The 10,221-nt window shown below is 52.2% G+C and overlaps 1 protein-coding gene across 1 annotated transcript; it reads right to left on the reverse strand.

Annotated features, from left to right (window-relative positions):
- Positions 1 to 4,390: 4,390 nt before the first annotated feature.
- Positions 4,391 to 9,144, reverse strand: NPAS4 (neuronal PAS domain protein 4). Its single transcript, XM_010837757.1, has 8 exons — positions 8,970 to 9,144; positions 8,115 to 8,266; positions 7,832 to 7,934; positions 7,448 to 7,721; positions 7,154 to 7,263; positions 6,669 to 6,804; positions 5,136 to 6,553; positions 4,391 to 4,419 (listed from the first exon to the last, which is right to left on the reverse strand). Exons 1-8 carry the CDS (start codon positions 9,142 to 9,144, stop codon positions 4,391 to 4,393), a joined length of 2,397 nt encoding a protein of 798 aa, XP_010836059.1.
- Positions 9,145 to 10,221: the final 1,077 nt, after the last annotated feature.

A 10,221-nucleotide genomic window follows, 5' to 3' on the forward strand; every position in this document is an offset into this window, starting at 1 on the left:
TGGGACCCAACTTAGCTACTGAACAACAATAACAACCCACAGCTAGAATGTAAGCTCTGTGGGCCCAGGATCTTTACCTTTTTTTTTCTTTTGGCTGCCTTGGGTCAGTTGCAGCATGCAGGATCTTCATTGCTTCATGTGGGATCTTTTGTTGCAGGTCACAGACCCTCTTGTTGTGGCGTGTGGGCTCACTTGCTCCATGGCGTATGGGATCTTAGTTCCCGGGCCAGGGATGGAACCCATGTCCCCTGCATTGCAAGGCAGAGTCTTAACCACTGGACCAGCAGAGAATCCCCACTTTGTCTGTTCATTGATGTTTCCCTAAGCACCCAGAACAGTCCCTGGCACCTGTAGATTTTGTAAATATTTACCACATTAAAAAATAAGGATGCAGAGCCAGCCCTTGAGGTCAGTCTCTATGCCCCCAAACTTGAACCTTTTCTCTTACATTCTGCTCCCAGGACAGAGTTTGGTATTGGTGGGAAGGAAACTGGCCGAGGGTTTGATCTGGCTTCTTCAGCAATTCTGGGAGTGCCATTTGGGCACGTTCTTTCCTCTCCAGCCTCAGTTTATCCATGCGTTCTAAGCTCTGATGGTCTCAGTCACAGGGACCTCACCAGGGAGAGAAACAGAAGCAGATCCTTCTCTGTCCAGCAGGTGGAGCCATTGGTTCTTCTGGACTTGGTGGCTGGGCTCTCATATTCAATGAATGCTGAGAAGGCTTCAGATCAAAACACACACTCTGCCATCACCTACTGCCACCACCACCAAACACCAGAGAGGTGTTTCTCTATTCTCACGTATTTTTAATTTTTACAATGTCCCTTTATTTAGTTTTTCCTTTTAAAGAAACTTTAAATTTCAGAATAGATTCAGATGTACAGATATGTGAAAATAGTAGTTTCCATCTACTCCATACTTATTATTTCCTGTATTATTAACACTGTACACTTATGTGGTACATTTGTCACAATTAATGATCAAACATCAATACATTATTATTAACTAAAATCCACACTTTATTCAGGTTTCCTTAGTTTTTGTGGGGTTGTTTTTTTTTTTTTGGCCATGCCATTCGGCATATGAGACCTTGGTTTCCCGATCAGGGATTGAACCCATGTCCCCTCCATGGGGAGCACAGGGTCTTAACCAGTAGACTGCCAGGGAAGCCCCTTAGTTTTTAACCTATGTCCTTTTTGCTGTTCCAAGATCCTGTCTAGAATATATTGTATTTTGTCTTCATGTTTCCTTAGGCTCTTCTTGACTGTTGCAACTTCTCAAACTTGAACTGATTTTGCTCACCCTTGATTTTGAGGACAACCGGGGAGGTTTATAGGGTTCAGTCAACTGAGCAACTGAACTGAAATGAACTGATTTCAAAATGATTGCCACAATAGGTTTAGTTAACAAACCAGAGAGGTTTTTAGATGGAACTCTAGTATATGTCTTGAGTTTATGATCACTTAAGATTCCAAGGTGAAAGATACAACTCTCAGGCCTCTGCAGAACTTAGGAACAAAATTTTGTGGTAGAAATTGCTGACTTTCTACCCAAATCGTTGGGCTGATCTTCAGAAGTGGTCCTCTCGATAAAATATTTCTAGTATGTCTGCTATGTGTCTGACCCTGTACTTGGTTGGGGGCGGAGCAGGCACAGAGTCCTCTTAGGGCTCACAGGAGTGAGCTTTTTCCAAACCCTTTGGGCCGTGATGCCCGGCATGTGGGGTCTTAGTCCCCCAGCCAGAGATTGAACCTGTGTCCCTTGCAGTGGAAGCACAGAGTCTTAACCACTGGACCACCAGGGAAGTGCCTATAGGCCAATTCTTTTAACTTGGAGAACAGATGCACAGGAAAGTTAAGGACAAGACTGCACCTTCCTGTTTCACCCAAGGATGTGTTCAAGGTGGAAAAAAGTCATCAGTTCAGTTCAGTCGCTCAGTCGTGTCTGACTCTTTGTGACCCCATGGACTGCAGTACGCCAGGCCTTCCTGTCCATCGCCAACTCCCAGAGTTTACTCAAACTCATGTCCATTAAGTTGGTGATGACATTCAACCATCTCATCCTCTACGTCCCCTTCTCCTCCTGCCTTCAATCTTTCCCAACATCAGGGTCTTTTCAAATGAGTCAGTTCTTTGCATCAGGTGGCCAAAGTATTGGAGTTTCAGCTTCAGCATCAGTCCTTCCAATGAATATTCAGGACTGATTTCCTTTAGGATGAACTGGTTGGATCTCCTTGCAGTCCAAGGAACTCTCAAGAGTCTTCTCCAACACCACAGTTCAAAAGCATCAATTCTTTGGCGCTCAGCTTTCTTTAGAGTCCAACTCTCACATCCATACGTGACTACTGGAAAAACCATCCTTGGAATGTCTTCCTTCCCATAGGACCTCTGAAGTGCATGGCTTCAGAGCTGGAGGGTTTGGAGTAAGAGGAGGTTTGCAGAATTCTCAGTGTTGAGCTCTCAGTTCCTGGAATCCAGCCTGTGTATTCGCTGGATTGGGGTGGGGGCCTTCCCCACTTTGAGAAAGTAACTTGTGAGCCTTTTCAGTCACCATTGACTTCTGATTCACTTTAATAACTTAGACCTTTCTGTGCTCCTCACCTTATAGGAGGCCCCATCTTTGGGAGGTCAGGGATGTTTCCTTTATCTCCATTTCACCTGCAAAGAAGCTGAGGCCCAGGTCACACTCGGCAAATAGTTGTGCAGGTGGGATTTGAATCCAGGTCTTTCTGTCTCCTAATTTTCATTCCTGCCCCCACCATACTCTGTGGTTGTTGACCCTCAAGCTTGGATGAAGACAGTGTTTTTGGAAACCTTTTCTCTTGACTAAGTTGTATTCTGCTCAGGAGTTCAGGGTCTGCTCTAGCTCCCAGACCTGGAGGGGAAGAGGCCCCTGCTCCCGCCTAAGCCTGCCCTTCTCAGGGAATCTGGGATGGATGATTTGAGATGATGATTCATGGGCTCTCGGGGAAGAGGGGACAGGCCAGGGCTTGGACACAGATGATGTGGGGATGTCGCCCACCTGTGCCTCTCCCTACCTGTGGGGGCAAATCCCCTTTTACCTCTGATCCTCAATTTCTCCATCAATGAAATACACCTGTCCAGAGGCTTTATTGCATTGAATAAGTGATGTAAAAGTGTCAGCTGCAAGCTACATGCAGGGCTTGTGGAGAGGTGTGGAGGTTACCATCTCCAATGAGAAGATCTGGGGCCTTAAATCCAGGGAATTTGCTTGCCTATAGGGCCAGGCTGAAGAAAGAAATCATGTCCTGAAACTTCACACTCACATCCAGGAAAATGCCTAGCTGGATCCCCTACCCACCCCAGACCTTTCTGCCCCCTTCCACACTGGGAGGACTGGAAGTCTGGACCAGAGACAAGACTCCAATGCCCTCTAGCACTGGACGCCAAAGCATCTTAAAGTTAAGACGTAGCATCTGTTGCAGCTCCCAGCTCTTAGCACAGGGTGGACCACATGTAGAACACTTAGGTGTTGCGTTAATGAATGAATGAGTAAATGAATGAGTGAGTACATGAGTGAACAAAGAAATGCCAGGGCTGTCAGTGCATCTAAAGTTTCCCTCCCGACCCCCAGGCTCCTGTCGGGGCCTCTCAACCTTCTTGAATCCCCACTCTACCCTTTTCACAGAAGAGCTCGACACCAGGAGTACCAAAAAGGCAAACTGGACTTTATTATAAAGTTGGCTACAAAGTCACCGCAGCACCACGAGGTGGCCACCTGGGCAGGCCCAGGCAGTCGGGCAGCCGGGTGAGTCCCGCACCAGGTACACGCACTCGTGCAAGCACACGTGTGACGGCGGCAGGTCTGCCTTCCTCCATCGGAAAGGAACGTAGCGTCTCTTCGCGCCCCCCACCCCAGGCGCGGGGCGCAAAAGTCACAAGAAGAGCCGCCAGGGCGGCAGAGTCCATCGGAATTGAAATCCCGTTACTGGTGTGTAGAGAATTCTACGTGGGTGTCAAGAGCCCCTCAGGGCACAGGCTGGCCCAGATGGGCACTGCCTTTCCCCCACCAAGACCCAGGGGTGACTTGGCCCCCAGGAGTGGAGAACTGGCCCAGGCCCATGGGGCAGCGCGGGGCGGGGGAAGTGAGACTCCCCCATTCTCCGCTTGAAATCCCATTCAAGGAAACTCACTACGAGTGAATACAGATTGAAATGGAAACTGGGATCGTTTGATGTCTCTAAATTTTAAAAAGAAGCTCCCCTCCCTTGTCCTCCCACCTCCCCCCCCCAAATCCTGAAGGGCCTGGGGAATCAGATCTATCCCCCTCTGGCCCCCAGAATCCCCCCAACAACCCCGGGGGGGTGGAGAACGGCTCCACGTCTTGATGACAATATGCCATACTTGACGACGTTAAGTCACAGACTTATTCAAAACGTTGGTTCCCCTCCACTTCCATCTGCAGAGAGATAGAGAGAGACAGAGAGAGAGAGAGAGAGAGACATACAGTCAGTTAGGCTTATTAGGAGAGATAGGCTGAGGGTGTGATGTACCATTGGCACATGGGATGGGCTTCAAATATCTTGGTCCCATGACTGATCACCAGAGGCTCAGCAGATAAAGGAGCAGTTTGGATGAATGGAGTGAAACTATGGCTGTGGTTTTGGAAAGGATGGAGCCATAGCAAGGACTCTCTCATGGGGCCAAGGGCTGAGTCCCACTGTCTTTATCAAACTCCTGTCAAATCTCACTCTGTATTCCCTTTAGGGGACAAAGAATACTGGCACTAATCCTTCTTCCATCAACTTGTTGTGTAACCCTAAGCAAGTTTCTTTAACTCTGGGACCCTTGATTAACTTCATTTATAAAATGGGTTGGGATAGCAGACCTAGGTCCCTCATAGAGTTAGGAAGCACCAACTATTATTCAAGATTCTTTTGTATTTTATCCCACACCCTAACCTCTGCCCTCAAGGCCTACTTATCCAGAACCTCCATATTATTTTCCATTAGTACTTGCTCTACACCGCAAGTGAAGTTATCCTAACAACTAGAATAATAAATATCTCACTAATAAAACTGAGGTACAGAGAGGGGAATTTACTTGTCTAGCTCCACCCAGCGCCTTGTTGGCAAGACAGGATCTTGAGTTCTTGAACATTCTGGCTGGACTCACCTTTATGGAAGCTGTCTTGAACTTGGCTCTGGAGTTGATGCAACTCATCAGTAAACCCATCGTAGGGGAATGCTGAGACACCTGTCTCAAAGGCGGTTTCATATGTGGCCAGGTCCTCCAGGAAGCTGCGGTCTTCTGGGGACAGGTTGTTGCAAGGCGATGGGGCCCCTCCTGGGACCGCTGCCTCGGGATCCTCAGACTCCCATTCCCCATTGGGGTCTGGGGTAGAGAGATCCATGAAGATGTCTTCCACGGGCGTCTCTTCCAGGAACAGATCAGGGTCAGTCAGGAAATCCAGATCCTGGCATTTCCAGGGTTTCAGTTCCAGGCTGAGCACAGGGGGACCAGCCCCCGACAGGGAAAGGTTAGAGTCCAGGGGCTCCAGCCCCCCAAGTGGTTCCAGCCCACCGGTGCCAGCCTCAGCCGAGAAGGGTCGGTCCATGCCCTGAGCCAACTGGCTGATCTGCTGAATGAGACGGTCTATCTCACTCTGCTCCTTCTCAGAATAGTGGAAAAAACTCTGCTTGACTGGCGAGGCCTCAGGTGTAAGAAGGCCTTCAGGCACCAGGGGGACATCCACAGAGAGGGGACCCCGGAGCTGGGCTAGGGCCAAGAGTGTGCAATCCCCATTACCAGGGCTGCTAGGACTTGGGGGCAACTTCTCATAGAGAAAACTGCATCCCTCCTGGGCGAAGTAAGTCTTGCTGGAATTGGGGCTCAGTTGTTCTGGGAAAGTTTGCCTGGGGCTGTTCAGGTGTGCTTGGAATGATGTGCTGGGAGAAGTTAGCTGCTCCTGGGCAGGGCTGCTCAGAGGCTCTGGGAAGGTGGCAGCGCTGGGAAGCAGCTGGTCTGGGAAGGTGGAGGTGCAAGGATCTTCATAGCTTCTGGCTGAGGTTTCAGTCAGTTGTCCTTGTAGTGGGCTAGTCAGTGGATCTGGGAAAGTTGCACTGTTGGGCGTCAATTGATCAGAGAAGGTCACGGCGCTTGGAGTCAGCTGTTCTTGTAGAGAGCTGGATGGAGCGGGCATGTGGGTCTGGAAGGGCTCATGGAGGCTGAAGAGGAAGGCACAGCCTCCTGGCTGGTGGGGTGTGTAGGGTGGCGTGCACACAAGGTCCTTGCTCAGGTCTGCTTGAAGAGAAGGCTGAGGGCCTGATGGGAATGTCAGGTAACTGAAGCCAAGGTCCTTGGGTGCTTGGGGAAGCTCTTCTGATGTTGGGACAGCACCTAGCTCAGGAGCACTGGGGAAACTGGTGCTTCTGGGAGGCCCCATGGTGAAGAGTGGATTAGGGCTGGAGCACTGCTCCTGGGAGAGGATGTTCTCCGGGAATGAGGGCAACATGGTCGGGGTGCCCAGGACATAGGCTGCCTGGGTTTCTTCAGAGTTCAACTGCTGGCGGAGGCTCCAGGCTTCCATGTCGCTGGAGGGGAAAGAAGAGGCAGCTGGTAAGGGTTTGGCGTCCATTCCCAGAGTTCTCTGGTTTGTATCTCTTCCTCCACCTCGGCTGCCTCCCGGGCCCCTGCCTTGCAGCTCACCTGATTGGGTAGTTATTGGCAGTAATGGGGCCCTCTGGACCTTCTGAATATAAAAGGCAGTAAATCCATGCCCAGCCTCCAGGCTTAGCCAGCAGTCTCACCACCATCTCTGCCTGAATATCTGCACTTTCAGCCACTGAGGGGAAAGAAGAGATGCAGAGTTAGAACAACCATCACACAGCACCACCCAGACTCCCCGCTTGCTAACTGACCTCTCCACTGAATTAGGGTATCCATGACACCTTCTTTTCTGACTGCCCTCACCTGCACCATTCAACTCCCTATTTTGACCTCACCATGCAGAATCCCCTAGTTCTGATTCTATTCTCACCTTGACTCCTTATCTTAGTGCTCACCCTATGGAATTCAAAACTGTGAGCCTCTGATATCCCCCCAACTTCAATCTTGGTCACAGCTCTTCTTGGTCAGATTTCCCATGCCCTTCCCCACTCCCTGTCTTTTTCTCAGCCTCTCTGGACACTCACACAAGCGGTAGTGTTGAGCAGAAGCGTGGCCCAGGTCCTCAGGGTGTAGCAATCCATACCATGATTTACAGAGCAGCTCACTGCGCTCAAAGCCCAGGTAGATTAGGACACTGGGAAGGTGAAAAGGATGAGATCAGCTTTCTGTTTTCCCTGCTTGATACCCAGTTATCTCCCTCCCCCACCCCCAGGTCTTCTACACCCTTAGATTTCATTCCCCCTGCCCCTGACTCGAGAAGCTAGGGTCCCCTCATTCTGACCTGCTTTTCTTCTGGGGTCTGAATACTCTGGACTTACCTCTCTGAGATATCCAGAAGGGCCAGGTCCTTAGCATGACGACTCTGGAACATGGCGAGGAAGAGTGAGGCTGGGCCAGGACCAGGGCCAGGGCCAGGGCCGGGGCGGGGTCTTGTCTCCAGTGGAGCGCAGAAAGCTGTGAACACAGGATTTCCTGCCCAGTAGGCCCCAGGTGGGTGAGCGTGGAATCGACCTCGAATAAGCACCAGTTTGTTGCCTGCACTCTGGCGCCTGAGGGACTTGGAGGTGTTGAAGCGACAGCGGAAGAGGCGATCTGGGTGAGTGAAAGAAAAGCTAGTGAGAAGGTGAATGGCTGAGAGACAAAAATGGGAAGGAGCAAGGCAGCAGGACGGATATTGAATTGAGAAAGAAGGGTGTTCTCACCAGTATCCAGGGCAGAGGGCAGGGCGAGTTGCTGGCGCACAGTTAGGTGGTCAGCTGGATCAATGATGTCATAGATACTGTCACCCTGGGCTACCAGGTCCACCTAGAGAAAGGTAAAGGAGAGATGACCATTGGTGAAGGCAACAAAAGCCAATCTTTGGCATACAGCATCTTGTAGGGTATAACCCCCCCTCCCCAGTAATTCTCAGGCTCTCAAAAGGGGGAAACTCATCGTGTCCCCATCTGCACTGCAGTCCAAGCTGAAAGGATCCTCAGCACTCACCATGGAGTGGCCCAGATGCTCGCTCACACTCTCAGACAGATATAGCAGCTTCCCCTCTGCTGTGAACACAAGCAGAAATCCAGGTAGTGCCGCCACTATATCTTCAAGCTCTTGAGCTGAGAGAAGCCCTGTGGAGCCCGCCAGAGGAGTGCCTGAAGAGTGAGAAGATAGAGTGAATCAGGAGTAAGACTAGGAAGCAAAACAGAAGTGAGAGACTTTGGGATCGAGTTTCTCATGGACCTGCTTCTGCACACACCTGTTGACCTACTGCCCACAGCTCTTGCCCGGGGAACCTGTTGCTGGATCTCTCCAGCTAGCGAGCCCTTCGACTTCTAAGTCGGGGCTGAGGGTTGGAGAATCTGAGTTTCAGGACCACGGACAGCGCTCTAATGCCAACCGAACGTTCAGCACCGCGGGCAGAGCCTTGCAACCCGGTGATGCTGTCAGCACCGTGGACAGCGCTTCACCGGCTGCAGATGAGCCCTTCCACGATAGCGAACAGCGGCTGTGCTTCCCCAGGCTTTGGCTCCGTCCCTGCAACTTCCCAAGCTCCCCTCCCTTGGCTCCCAGAGCGCTTCCGCGCCGGTGAGGACTGGGACCATTCTGTCCTGGCTCTCCTGCTCCCGTAAGTCTGACTCTAGGGACACTATCCACGCTCTCTAACATTTATTCAGTACTAAGGTGAGGTTTGGACAGAACTCAGGAGGCAAAGTAGGAAGTCTTGAGTTCTCCAAGTTCCTTCTCACCCTCAGCTCGCAGACACGCTTCCCTAGACCTGCGGCAGTCCCAGCGGGTTCCCTCAGCTTCCTTCTCCCTGAGACTTCCCAGCTTGAGTCTCAGCCCCGGTTTGCTCACCTCCAGCGAAGAAGACTCCCTTGCGAGTGTAGATGCAGGCAAGACTCATAATGTGCAGGTAGGACAGCCGGACCTTGTCCGCTTCGGCCAGCGGCAGCAGCTCCTTGAGGTTCCGGATCTCAGCGTTGATCTGGTCGCGGCGCGCCTTGGAGGCGCCCTTGGTGGAGCGGTACATGACTAGCGGCTGCGGAGCTCCAGCTCGGGCGCTCCGAACACCTGCGTTTCTGTCCCGACGCACCGGTGGCTTCCTCCTTGCTTTCCCGTCTCTCGCTCAGGCTCTTTCTCTCTCTGTCTCCTCTCCTGGGCTCCGCTCGGTTGCGCTGCCCCTTTCGCCTGCCTGGTTCCGCCTTATATAGCTCCCGTCAGGCGTGGGGGGCTCGCTTTAGAGAAAGGGGGGGCGGGAGGCTGGGCTAAGCAAGCTGCAGCGGGAGCGGCTGGCTGAGGTAGGGGGGAGCGCGCTCCTCCTCCCTCCCAGGCTTCCGACGTCATCCCGTGACGTAGAGCGAGAGCGGGAGGGGTGCCGGGGGGGGGGAGGGGAAAACGGAGGCTGCGGAGGGGGGCCACGGCTGGCAGCAGCTCAGCCCAGAGACAGGCGCTGCTTTAGGAAGGCCTGAAAGGGGGTGCAGGGACCCAGGTGTCCAAGTGTATTCTGCTGAAGGGTCAGGGCCAGGGTTGAGGCTATCTGAAGACCCTGGCAGGAGAGTCTGAAGAGGGCGGGGGGGCTGGGAGGGAGTGTGCTGGTGTGACAACGATTTTTCTAAGGAGGTAAGGGAATGGAGAAGAGCTGAGCGGTACGCAAATTCCCCCTCCTATTTGCCAAAGGTCGAGTTCGTCTGGGGCAGGGGTGGGGGCGGGGAAGGATCTTTCTTGGCCTCTGTAGGATAGGCCACAGCCAGGGTTTCTCTCTAGGGATGACTCAGTCTGGGATTCCCTTAGTCACTTTCAAAGAGCGAATCTCCTCCCCCTCCTTTCCAAACCCGAGGCTTGGTGATTTCGCACGGGGGGCGGGGGGAGGCGGGTCTCATGGGGGTCTAAGTCTCTAGAATGGATGGGGAAAGGGTCCTAAGGTCCTGAGGGGTAGGAACCAGCTGAATTTGGCCTTGGTTCTATTTTCCCACAGTCAAGAATAGGAACACCTACACCAGCGCAGCGGTCTGCAGTGACTCTCCGTTTCTCTGTCAACTAATTAACCTCAGCCACTGATGGGAGAAACTGAGGCAGGGTCCCAGGGCCTGGTGAAGATCTGGGTTTA

The sequence above is a fragment of the Bison bison genome, unplaced genomic scaffold (genome assembly GCF_000754665.1).
Source record: "Bison bison bison isolate TAMUID 2011002044 unplaced genomic scaffold, Bison_UMD1.0 scf7180017864080, whole genome shotgun sequence".
Taxonomy (NCBI): domain Eukaryota; kingdom Metazoa; phylum Chordata; class Mammalia; order Artiodactyla; family Bovidae; genus Bison; species Bison bison.

Excerpts from the sequence above, each read along its gene's own strand:
- NPAS4 (XM_010837757.1), bottom strand. The coding sequence starts at position 9,144 with ATGTACCGCTCCACCAAGGGCGCCTCCAAGGCGCGCCGCGACCAGATC. Across the intron at positions 7,935-8,114 it reads AGCATCTGGGCCACTCCATG|GTGGACCTGGTAGCCCAGGG; the intron begins GTGAGTGCTGAG and ends ACCTTTCTCTAG. Across the intron at positions 6,805-7,153 it reads TGCTCAACACTACCGCTTGT|TGGCTGAAAGTGCAGATATT; the intron begins GTGAGTGTCCAG and ends CTTTCCCCTCAG.